The following is a 13,004-nucleotide window of genomic DNA, read 5'->3' as shown; positions in this document are numbered from 1 at the left end:
GCCCTAGCGGCCCGGCGGCCGACATTGTAGAGAGGGTGAACATTTCTAGGAATTTGTGAGACCGTAATCTGCTCCCTCAATTTGGGTGGAAGCTGTATCTTTTTGTCTGCTACCATAGTTGGTTCGCAGCCCAGAAACTCCAGGATGCGTCTCCCAGCTTTGGAAGAGGACAGTCGTGCAGCTTGTGCTGTTTGTTGCGCTTCTGCAATCTCACTAAATGTATTATGCATACCAAGAGCCTTGAGCTTTTCCTCATTTGTGTTGTTTGGAAGGCCCAAGACCCTCTTAATGCACTTTCGAATAATCGCATCCAGTTTCCCTTGTTCTTTCCTTTCCCACCTATGCGCTGCGGCAATGTAATTAATGTGACTCATAAGAAAGGCATGGAAAAGCCTCATGAGGTTGGCCTCACAAAGCCCTCCACGCCTGTTAGACACCCGAAGTATAAGCTTGACCATGCTCTCCGCCTTTGCCGCAATACGAGTCAGAGTATGAGAGTTACTTCCGTGCTCCTCCAGGAACATGCCTAATATCCGAATTTTATCGACACGGGGGATGGCCTGCCCTGACCGTGTGTGAATTTCGATCCTGATCTCTTCCGGCGGAAATGGAATAGTGGTGAACTTGCGTTTCTCCGGCTGTGTGTACAGGAGGAGCTCCGACTTGGCGGTCGACAAGTGCAGCCCCGTGCTATCCAAAAACTCCTCCGTGCACCTGAGGGCCTGCTGGAGGGACTCCTCAACGTCTCCGTCCCTACCCCCAGTGCACCATATAGTAATATCGTCCGCATACAGCGCATGTCCGATGCGGTCGATACGAGAGAGTTCGAGCGAGAGTTTCCTCATCGCGATATTAAAAATTAGCGGCGAAATGACCGATCCTTGAGGGGTTCCCCTAGGTCCAAGGTGAAATTCCTTGGAGCAGAGGTCCCCGAGCCGAATGGTGGCAACGCGATCCCTGAGAAAAGAGCGGACGAACCCGTAAAAGCGGGCCCCCAATCCCAACTCAGAGATCGAATCCAGTATGTGAGGATGTGGGATATTATCGAAAGCTTTCTCCAGATCGAGTGAAAGAATCCCTCGGACATCTCTGGTGTCTATGTCGAGAATTTGATGTTTAATCATTTTCATAACGTCCTGCGTAGAGAGCGCGGGATGAAAGCCAATGAGATTGAAAGGGAAGAGCTCGTTTTGTTCAATGTGATGGGAGATTCGGTTAAGGATTGCATGTTCCGCGACCTTACCCACGCAAGACGTGAGCGAGATTGGTCGGAGCGTGCCGAGCCCGAGAGGCTTACCAGGCTTGGGAATGAGGACGACAGAGGCCGTTCGCCACTCCTTCGGCACCTGCCCCGACTCCCAAACCCGGTTGACCTCGTCAGTTAGTAGCTCAATGGATCTATCGTCCAGATTTTTAAGTAGCCTGTTAGTGATACCATCCGGCCCGGGAGCCGATTTTCCATTGAGATCAAAAAGGACCGCCCTGATCTCTGCCGTGTTGAAGGGGGAGTCCAGCTCCGCATCCTCCAGACCAGAGAAATCCGGGTAGTCTGCATCCGTGGTAGCCCCCAGGGGGAGGTACCTATCCGCCAGCTGTTGTAAGATTTGATCATTGGAGAGCCCAGCAGACCTCTCCTTGTGAATGAGCCGATCAACAGTGTGTTTCTGATTAGCTTTAGTTTGCTTATCTCCCAGGAGGTGCTTGAGAATGTTCCATTTCGCCCCTGACCGCATCTGCCCATCGACAGCGTTACAGACCTCATCCCATTGTTGTCTGGCCAGGGTTTGGCTGTACGATTCAATCTCCTGTTTGAGCAGAGCAATTTTCTTTCTGAGCCGCCTGTTGAGTCGCTGCGTACGCCATCTGTTAAGTAAGGAGTTTTTGGCTTCAAGGAGCCTCGCTAGGCGGCTGTCCATGCGTTCCGTTTTAAGATCCGTCTCCACCACCTTAGTGGCAGCTTTAACATCTGCCTTAAGACACTCAAGTAGCTGGCCAAGGTCATCGTACTCTTTTTCATCGCTTTGTCTGAGTTCCCGAAAGGCATCCCAATCAACAATTTTGAAAACCCGCGGCGGCGGTGCTTTAACATCGAGGGAGATAGACGCGATGAAATGGTCGCTCCCCAAGTTCTCATGCAAGTTCTGCCAGAAAGGGCACTCGACGTTCCTGACAAAAGCCAGGTCCGGCGTGGTGTCCCTTGCTACAGAATTGCCGAGACGTGTGGGAAAGTTGTGATCAGTAACTAGTAACATATTAAGATTGGTAGTATGCTGCAGAAGCGCCCGCCCCTTAGCCGTATTATTGATATAGCCCAATGTCTGATGTTGCGCATTGAAGTCGCCAGCAACTGTCAACGGAGCCGAGCCCGCGATTTTGGAGGCTTTGCAGAGAAGCGCATTAAAAGTCTCCCGAGTATCAGATGGTGAGCTATAAACGTTGATAATGAATGGGTGCTCCTTAAGCCGAGAGTTTGGGATTAACTCAATGAGTATGTGTTCCACCTTTAGGTCTGGACGTACATCGCGAACCTCAAAGGAGAACTCTTTGGATATGAGGGTGGCGACCCCGCGTTTTCCTTCCCCCCAGCAGGCCACGGAGCGATAACCCCGGAGGGCCACCTCTCCTTTAAGGGTCTCCTGGAGGAGTATTACGGCTGGCTTATTCTCCTGTGAGCTGACGAACTGCTGCAAGACTGCCTTCTTCCTGTGGAAGCTCGCGCAATTCCATTGCCAAATGACAAATGTTTTATTTAGCTTCGCCATGATTGCTACTTAGGTTTTGCTCCACCACCACCACCCTTGCAGAAAGGGACTGGATGACAGAGCTGACACCAGCGATGGCCTCCTTAATTTCATGGACCACCCCCATAATTTCCTGTTTAAAGTCACTGAACTCCTTCTCGATATCTACCGGAGGGTCAGCGGCTTTTCGCTTACCGCCTATAGGTTGTGCCTCGGCCTGCTGCACTTTCACCGCCCCTTCCGGCGTGCGTTCGCGCTGCCTAAGCTCCTCAACTAATGCTTTAATCTCCTGAAGCTCATTCCTCAGAGTTGCATTCTCACGCTCTAGCTGCTGTATTCTAGCCGTAGCTTGCTCTGGCAACTGGCGCTGCACGATAGTGCGAGACTCACGTTTTGGGCCCACTCGTTCAGCCCAGGTAGGTTCCTGCTGAATCCGGGCACAGGAGGCAGACCTATCCCTCGAGCGAGAGCGGTGACCCGCACCCCGCCCAGGGTTATCAAGGCCACTCCCCTGGTTGAACCCAAGCCCGGGAGCTTGCTGTGGCACGAACTCCGCGCGCTGCTTGTTTGCTTTTCTCCGTCGTCGCCTTCTACGCCGAACGATGTAGGGAACCTGGTACCTGCTTTGGCAGGCCCGATCCGCCGTCGGATGCGCTCCTCCACAGATGGAGCACTTCGGCTGGCACGTATGATTCTCAGGGGGCGATGAGACCCCACAGTCCGGGCAGGTGATGACTGTAGGAGTGGGACAAACGTCCGAGCGATGTCCCAGCTTTCCGCAGGTTCGACAGGCGTCGATTTGTCGTCGGTAGAGCGTGCACCGGATCAGGTTCGTCCCACACATGACGTAGTTTGGAACTTTCATACCGTCAAACAGGACGATCACCGTGGGCGTTTTCTTGATGCGCCGTACTCCAAGAACCTTCGGATTTCTTGCGTGCACGAAGAGCTCACCAAGCCGGTCATCAGAGAGCTCAGGGTCGATACCGCGAACAACTCCTCTGCACATATCCCCGGGTGGCGTCACGTAAGTAGAGACTTCATGGAGCGTTTCTCCCACTCGAATTTGCTTCACTTTAGCGTAGGCTTCTGCGTTCCTAGCGTGTGGCGTGCTGATCACAAAAATGTTCTGCATTTCATTGGCACAAACAATATCTTCCTCAGCCTGCGGCGGGCCGAGACAAGCAGCCATCACCAAAGCTTGGGTAACCTTGATTCCACTGACCTTGCGCACATCCATGCCTCCCTTGGGACGTACGACAACCCGGTAGTGATCTTTAGGCAATCGCGGCAGGCGCGACGCGGCGATGAGCTTGTTTATCGGCCCCTTCGGGTGCGCTGGACGGGCGGCACGATGACCGGCACTGGGGCCAGGGCTGTCGCCGGGCGTAAAATCCTGACGCTGCTTCTTCCGAGAGTGGGCAACAATCCATCCGGAGGCTTCATCCTCCTGCCTGGAGATTTCTTCGCCGAAGACCATCTCCTCGAGCGGCATCCTCGAAGCGTCTCGCTCGGCAGGCCGAGCTGAGCGCCAACGTGGCACAGGGTGAAACACCCAAATAAAAGTTCGAAAGCTTGACCTACCCGCAAAAGTCGGGTATCCACTCGATCCTTGAAAGAAACTGGATCAGATGAGTCGAAAAACCGAGGTCGATCGGCAAATTTGCGGTCAAAAACATTTAAAAAAGCAGGAGCCGATGCGAGCGCGTCCGGCTCGCGTCTAGCAAGCGGCGTTCCTCCATAAAATCCGTATGCCAGCTCGCGCTGCCTTCCATTGGTTACGATGGAACGCGGCATTCACGTCAAGAGCGGTCGACAAAGTTGGGTGTAAATATGGCGGCTCGCTAACTCACGGCTTACAAGATCGCTACTGCGCATATGCGAGCAAAATTGTTTTTCACAAACTTGTCAATGGGCCTCTTTCAAGTCTAAACAGCGCCTCCATGGAGATCGCCAGAATCAAAATTGGGGGTCCATAGCCTCTTAAGTTATCCACCACGCACCAGCAAAAAAAAAAAAATCTCGTGAGCTTAGTATTTTTCGGGGTGATTTGGAAGCAATGCCAGGTGCCCCTCGGTTCGCCCTTGCCGCCACCCTGTGCAGAGTTTAGAGAAGCTGTTTGGCCTTCTGACCTCGCGAAAAACATGGCACGCGTCAAGAAGTCACCAGCCCTGTTATACTTTTGTTCAACCGGTGTCACGTGAAATAGTCGAACACAAACTGCCAAACACTCGTCACCTCCCCGCGAAGGGAAAGCAGACTATACCGAGTAATGTCCAACAAGTCTCAAGGAAAAGTCAACTTTCGTTGTGTACTTCCAAAACGCTTCTGCGGTCCCCTGGCTACACAGGCGAGCAACCACGCTGGTCCTGGAAACGTCCTCGTCAGAAATGCGACACGCTTTCTTCCCTTCGTTGTTTCTGTCGATCCCTCTCTTTCTTTTCCTTTTTTTTTCGCAGCCCTCCGGGGGGTTACATTGTGCACTCAAGACGTAGCGACTAAATTTAGCCACTGGGCTAAACACTGAACTTTAGAGACTGGAGAAATAACCCATAAGTGTTTCGACGGCAGTCATGTTTAGCGGCGTCACCTTTGACAAACCTCAGAACTGACGGGAGACAACTTCGTGTTTTTTTTTTTTTCACAGCCGGCGTCACCAACAAAAAATAATTGCGAGATTTATTATTTTTTTTGAAAATCTGTTGTTTCAAGCACGGCTTTGTAAAGTTAGTGAGCACTAGTAATTGCAAGACATGCAATATCTGTTGTGCATTAGCCTATAAAGTAAAAATAAAAGTAAATTTGTACGAACCTGGTAAGCAGAAAAATGAGGTGAATTCACTGTTGTCCTACAATTTTTCTAATTACCTCAAGACAATTTTTTCTTCATTAAACCCAGAGAAAGACTTGCTGCTTGAAGATTGATAATTTAAAAATTTAAGCTTAGTTTTGTCACGTCGTCGGTAATGCCTGAACATGTGGTGCCGTCAATTGCCGCATCCAAGTAATAATAATTCATGAACTATTAATCAGAACAACAAACAACTTCGCGCTGACATTAAGTACATTGTAGCCTAAAAATCCCTTCAATAATGTTGTTCTACACAAAGCAAAAAATGTTATTCACTCATAAACTTACATTGTTTTGTCCATTTTCATTGGAGCTTGCAGCACTTATTATTTGCATTACTGGTTATATCTCATCACAGAAAGCTTGCACAATGCTTGATTAAGAGGCTCAGCAAATTTCATTTGGTTATGTTGAACGGTTTCGCCGCACGGCCAGTACAACAATGGCTTGTACAGCAAAAACAATGGCTTTCGGTTGCACTGTTTCCATTGCCATGCAACACCGCTTCAGACTAGGCGACAATGCTAGCTGTAAGTGGAATGCGTAAGCTTTGTAATGCAATACAATTCGCACCGATACTGTAGTGCAGTATGCGTAGTGCGTCAGCAAGCAATGACCCAAATGCGAAGCGGGCGCCGCCGGAGAGGGACCGCCACCTCAATGTAAGTACGTTACCCGCTACAGTTCCTAAATTGTAATGAGTTACGAGTATGTCACTGAGTTACCCAAGATCGTGGCTGTAAGAGGAAAAGGAAGAGAAAAGTGAGCCCCGTAACTGTCTGCATCAGCGTGCGACACCTCAACAGTAGCTCACAAGGGATGGTGGAGGTGAGGAGGGATTAAAAAGATAGAATTGAAGGTATATATATAGAGAGAGATAGAGAGATGCGCTAGGACAGCGAGCAACGACATAAGAGAGATAGGAGGGATAGGAAAGATGGAAACACGGTCGCACGAGTCCGAGGACGGGGCACCACTTGCGAGAGCTCTTGTCGGCGACAGGAAATGGCGTAGGGCTAATCCAGTCGGCCAGAGCTGCGCTGAAGTCGTCGTAGGGGACCGGCGGCAGGAGGTGGTGTAGGACCAACCCAGTCGGCCGGAGCTGCGCTGTGGTCGGAGATCGCGAGGGCACAACCGTTCGGCACGGAATCCAGCGAGCGAGTCCCCTGAGTTACCTAAAAAAAGCAATGTACTACTATACTAACGCGGTTACTTGTAACGCGGCCAACACTGCACGAACACAGCGGTCAGCATGCGTCTCTGATTAAAGAAAGAAAGCAAGGCTCATGAATTCCTTGTTGCCGTTGTAATGGCGGCGCTTACTTCAAATACCTTCTACTTAGTAGACTAGTGGTTCGGGCTAGTTGGTTTCCAGTTTTGCTAAAGTGGCCTAGTGCGAAGCAGGAGTGGAACACATAAACAATGAAGACGAGCGCTTATTTTCAGTTCAAGGTTCGGTTTGTCCTAGAAACCTAGAAAAAAAAAGCAAAAAGAAGAACGAACAAAATAAAGACTGCGAAAGAAAACGCAAAAGGACCTCCTTCCAATCGACGTGTGGCCACGCTGGCGGCTTCAAGAAATGCTTTGGAGAAAGAAGTATTGTTGATGGCGAACGGCACCACACACCAAATTCTTTGGGCTGTTTGTGGCTCCCGTGATAATCTGAGGTTCTTCAAATGGGCGCCGCAAAAAAAAAAAAAGAGAGAAAAAAAGCGCGAGAAAAAAAAAAGCACTGCACATTTTAAAAACGACGCTGTTGTTTGGCGCCCATTGTTCAGTATACAATGCTCCTCACAATGAAATTTTACTGCTGGAATTCAAAATGATGGTATAACACTGTTAGCAAGCTCAAGCAGGCGGTGATTCAAACACATTCCAGTTCTGCCTGAAGTTGCACAATGGGATGAGGTAGCGAAGGGGCTAGCACGTTTTCAAGAAGTTAGGAGTCAGTTTCGTTCTCACTATAGAAATGTAGAAATGTTGAATGCATATCTTGCCGTGGTCTGCCACAGTCACAAAAAAAAAAAAGTAACGAGATACCCGGTGTCCGAGGTAGTATCGCGATACGGGCGATACATCGTGAAAGTATTTCACTACTGATATACCAATAAATTTTTGACAAGTATCTCGATACAGCAATACAGATATTGAAAAGTACCTCTGAAATACTATCACGATACTCTAGTATCGCGATAGTGTTCAGCCCTGGCTGCAAGCAACTGCTGAAATGACAACGCACAGCGGGAATCGGTGCGAGCGTATCGGCATTTTCCGCAAGCGGTGTCGAAGATACTGAGGTCAGTATGCATATTTTTTATCATCGAACACAGTGAAGGGATTCGGGCCGTCTCCTCCGAAAATCAACGAAACCACCCATTGAAGACTGAACGATAGATAGATAGACAGATAGACAGATAGACAGATAGACAGACAGACAGACAGACAGACAGACAGACAGACAGACAGACAGACAGACAGACAGATAGATAGATAGATAGATAGATAGATAGATAGATAGATAGATAGATAGATAGATAGATAGATAGATAGATAGATAGATAGATAGATAGATAGACAGATAGACAGACAGACAGACAGACAGACAGACAGACAGACAGATAGACAGATAGATAGATAGATAGATAGATAGATAGATAGATAGATAGATAGATAGATAGATAGATAGATAGATAGATAGATAGATAGATAGATAGATAGACAGATAGACAGACAGACAGACAGACAGACAGACAGACAGACAGACAGACAGACAGACAGACAGATAGATAGATAGATAGATAGATAGATAGATAGATAGATAGATAGATAGATAGATAGATAGATAGATAGATAGATAGATAGATTATGATTTGTTCTTTTCAGCTGTACTGAAGTAATTATGACGTCAGTTCAAATGAAGTAGGGTCGACGGAAAAACACCCTTTCTGTCGATGGGACCCTAACCCGAAAACCTACAAATTGGTCACCTGCCACATCTCGCAATAACAATAAATCGAAGTTCACGCGTAGAGAGCGCGCGTGCGAGAGAGAGGGAAAGAGAATAACGTATTTATTTTGAAAAGATAATTTGTAAATTATTTTTCATCTTCCTTTGTACATTTTAGTAATAGGATGGCAATCATTGTGTAGTTATCATACATAGGCTACAACAAGCGTTCTTGGCCAATTCTCCACAGTGGGTATGTGCCAGAGCCTTTGAGTTGACAAACAAGCGAACAAACAAGCAAGCGAACAAACGACCGACAGACCGATTCACCGATCGGCCGACCGACCAAACAAACAAACAGTACAGCTGTCAAAAAAAGCGTTCGTAATTTAAAATGCTTTGAGCATCGACGTGGTTCCTCGGGACCTGCTAGGCCATTTCACGAGGTTAAAGAGCTGGCCTAGGCTCAGTGGTGTGTTTTTGGTTGGGGAGCTTCCGTGGGGAATGAAAGCAGTGTGCCGAAAAGACGCTAGTTCTCCGCAGAAGCATTCGCGAGCCTAATTTTGCAGACGCTATATGGGGTTATTTCTAGTTCAGTGGATACATATGTTGACACTAACACCCCTATTTTTCAGCCTGCGGAACTCAACCTGCACCGTTATGCTGCCCATGAAACAACCCTGTGGATCCAGCGCGTGCAGGCATGTGGCTCCGAGAAAAGAACGAAGACGACGGCGAAAAGGCAACATGACGTTTCGGTGGTTCGTACCGGTTATCGTCTTCTGCTTTCTGTGTCAGCTGACCGCGGTCGCCTCCACTGACTTCGACGACGGCCGTGGCCAACCGTCGAATCGCGTCGAGGTCAAACTATTCTACGAGACCCACTGCCCGTACAGCCGCCAGTTCATCACGTCACAGCTGTGGCCAGTTTACCTGAAGCTCAGCGACCGGCTCGACGTCGACCTCGTGCCCTACGGCATGGCGCTGAAGAGAGAGTTCGTGGACGCCGACGGGCGGAGGAGGACCGAGATCTCGTGCCAGCACGGCCGCAACGAGTGCGTCGCCAACATGATCCAGGCGTGCGCCGTGTCGCTCTACAGGGACACCTACCAGCTGCTCGCGTTCGTCGTCTGCATGGAGTCCTCGGAGAATCCGCACAGGGTGGCCAAGTCGTGCTCGTCGCGAGTCGGCATCAGCTGGTCGGCGCTCGAGCACTGCATGACGACGCGAACTGGACACCGACTCCTGCTGATGATGGGCCGCAAGACAGCGTCCCACCGGCCAGCGGTTCCGTACGTCCCGTTCGTCGTCGTCAATGGGCGGCACGGCGAGGAGGTCCAGCGAAGGGCAGTCTCGGACTTTTTGGGCGTTGTATGTTTCATGTTCGCCGAGCCCGTGCCGCCAGCTTGCGTGTCGAGGCAGCGGTCGGAGGTCAAGGGCGCGCCTTCTGCGGGACTGCTCGACATGCAAGGGTTGAACGCCACGGATGCTGCTCTGAAAGGGGCGACGGCGAAAGGCACCGACGCGCAGTGGGCGTGAACGGGGAAAGAGACGCGCGAACAAGTTCTGTGTGCTTTTTCTGTCATCCATTGCGTGTTTTGTCTTTCTGGAGCTTATAAAGGGGCTTAGATGACACGCTGGCGGATAGGTTGCGAAAAAAAGCACGCTGATAAAGAATATTGAAACTTACGCAGTAATATGGTCAGAACCCTGAATAGACCTATATGCATAGTGTAGATCCCTTGGTCTAGAGGCTCTGGGAGGAAATCTGGCACCATAAAGTTTTGGGAAACGGAGGCTGCACCATGTCGTAGTGTTTGTAAGAGTTCGGGGAAGAATGGCACAAGGGAATGATGTGGATCGAGATACAGGATGAAATATCAGTATAGCTCCTGATATGTTTATGGTTTAGTAACGACGTCGAGAACGAAACACGCGGAGAACGCAAAGTAGAGTACATGTGCGTGATTCATCGACTGAATTGTTGCGATACGAATGCGGGTTTCTCTTTGCCGTGTGGCAGCTTGGGCTAGTTGGTATGGCATGACGATAGTTATAGCGCGAGAACAAAACGACGACACAGAGACAAGGACACGAAAGACACGTGGTCCGTGGTCCGTGGTCCATGGTCCTCGTGCGCCAAGCTTCGACCGCCGCGCGCAGGGCCCGAAGGCGGTTCGTCACAGAATAACCTCCCGAGTGTCGACTAGGAGCCGGTTTCGCGCTCTGCCAATTATGAGTTACGATCTAAATACTACTTCATCGACGTGAGTGACTACAAGCATTGCTTCTTAGGCTACAGAGTGAAGGAAATACGAAACAAAGCAAAATGCAGACTATATATATGCATGCGTTATTGTGTTATGCCGCTGTATATGATATTCTCCGCGTTATTTTCGCCACGATATATTAATTTGGGCGCTGCAACGCCAGCTGATACGACCCTGCTGATACGACCCTGCTGATAACACCTGCTAATATGCGATGTTCCATGCTCATACGAGTTGGGGGGTACCATGACAACGGGTAGATATTAGGTAACATCAAAGACGTGTGCATAAGGATACTCTTCAGGAGAACATTTTGGATGCATGACCATTGCAAAGAAACGTTAGTTGAATCTTCTTAAAAGGAGGTAACACTAACACATCTTTATTGCGAAAGTAACCATAAGGTGGAAATATTAACCATACGGTGGAAATAGTAAGAGCTATGTTCTACCACCAGCTTTACGACTGACCATGACATTAGAACCCAGCAAGATATGTTAGCCCGTAAAGCAGCACGCGAGCGTACGCAGCTGCTAAAATTGTTGATTCTTCTGCTGATGACCATCATTAAATATCGCATAGCGCCTATTGAGTGGGATTTCAGAACACCGAATCGTTGCGAAACTCCCGCGCATTGTCAGCTAGCGCGATTCTACGCCTCTGCCACGGAATATTACATGCATTTCCACTTTATGATATATATATATATATATATATATATATATATATATATATATATATATATATATATATATATATAGAGAGAGAGAGAGAGAGAGAGAGAGAGAGAGAGAGAGAGAGAGACAGAGATAGATAGATAGATAGATAGATAGATAGATAGATAGATAGATAGATAGATAGATAGATAGATAGATAGATAGATAGATAGATAGATAGATAGATAGATAGATAGATAGTGTATTCTTCAGCAGTTTAAAGCAACGGCGCGGCTCCGCAGAACCATGGTAGGTCTCAGAGCTACTTTTTCAATAGACTCTAGTGTTCGTGAAACGTCAATAGTGGTCGCAGTACTGGCTATCCAACTTCATAAACATTACAGATGTACTTCTATGATACGACCGTCTCGTCGGGTTATCGCCAATCGTAGTTAAGCGCAATCCGCTGAAGTTTATTTGTGTAGCATTGTCCAGTGCTACCATCCTCGCGAGAAGAAGCGCTTCATACCAGATTCTGGTGTTGCGGGTTTCCATGCATGTTGCTGTTTGCATCGTCACGCAAACATAAACTGGGTGCATGCGGCTGTTTAACACGTGTTTGTGCGTGCATTTGTGCCTATCTTGCTGACTACAAACAGAGTCTCTGCTACCAGTGAGAGAACGGGGGGAGGGGGTGAGAGGGAGGACAAGTCACTCCCCATCCCTCTCTTTGGTGGTCTGAAACATGTTTCACAATGGATGCATAAATGAACATGAAACGATGACGTGTTTCGCCAAAGCGCCGGCCTGCATGCGTCTCATCACCGGCTTTGCGGGTATACAGGTGGAAAGTTAACACTTCTTAAATGCCAGGGTTTTTCAAATGTGTCAATTGCGGAAGTGCGTTTCAAAACTCGAACACGCCCGTGGCCGATTCTGCGGGTGCCTGCAGTTTGTCGCGCCATCTGGGAGCAGCAATACAAAACACTAGATCATCACGGTGTCACCCCTGCGTGCGCTTCTGGCCAGCTGCTCGGCGCCGCATGCAGCGCTGGCGTCGTCAAGATCATTTATTAGGTTCTTTTTAATGAAATGACATACTCATATATCTTAAAGCCAGAAGGATATTCCAACCGTCGAGTTTTGAGCTAAACAGAAAACAGGCCGTCACCTGCAGAGAGCTTCAGACGAACACCTTTCCTAACCCAGCCCGCATAAAACAGATATCCGCACAAACATGAAGAAGACACGTGCTAATTGTGCCGGGAAGAACCATAAACACTTCAACATGTGTTGTGGGCTTGTAGTATGGCTGACAAAATGACGGCAATTACTACGGCGACACTATTGTCAAGATGGGCAACCACTCTGCGCAGCTCAGACTTCGGTATCCAAACGTGGGCAGTCCAGCAAGCTTGCAAGGCGGCGTAGAGACAAGTCCTTGACGTTCCCCAGTGGGAGACTTACAAGCCCGGGTCACGTTGAACCTTGCTGGACGTTGAATAGTTATATCCATCCCTCCATGGTCAGCAGATGACG

At 48.9% G+C, this 13,004-nt stretch overlaps 1 protein-coding gene across 1 annotated transcript; it reads left to right on the top strand.

Moving 5' to 3' along the window:
* The first annotated feature begins 6,126 nt into the window (after positions 1-6,126).
* LOC119181278 (gamma-interferon-inducible lysosomal thiol reductase) lies at positions 6,127-10,417 on the top strand. The gene is made up of 2 exons (XM_037432482.2): positions 6,127-6,254; positions 9,175-10,417. Exons 1-2 carry the CDS (start codon positions 6,148-6,150, stop codon positions 10,076-10,078), a joined length of 1,011 nt encoding a protein of 336 aa, XP_037288379.2. The 5' UTR covers positions 6,127-6,147; the 3' UTR covers positions 10,079-10,417.
* Positions 10,418-13,004: the final 2,587 nt, after the last annotated feature.

The sequence above is a fragment of the Rhipicephalus microplus genome, chromosome 10 (assembly GCF_043290135.1).
Source record: "Rhipicephalus microplus isolate Deutch F79 chromosome 10, USDA_Rmic, whole genome shotgun sequence".
NCBI lineage: Eukaryota > Metazoa > Arthropoda > Arachnida > Ixodida > Ixodidae > Rhipicephalus > Rhipicephalus microplus.
The sequence above is the reverse complement of the archived record's forward strand: the minus strand, read 5'-3'. Positions and strand labels throughout refer to the sequence as shown.

What these genes read in the sequence shown, in the direction of transcription:
- LOC119181278 (XM_037432482.2), top strand. Translation starts at nt 6,148, where the DNA reads ATGCAATACAATTCGCACCGATACTGTAGTGCAGTATGCGTAGTGCGT. An exon ending in AGAGGGACCGCCACCTCAAT is followed by an intron (nt 6,255 to 9,174) that starts GTAAGTACGTTA and finishes CCTATTTTTCAG; the next exon opens with CCTGCGGAACTCAACCTGCA.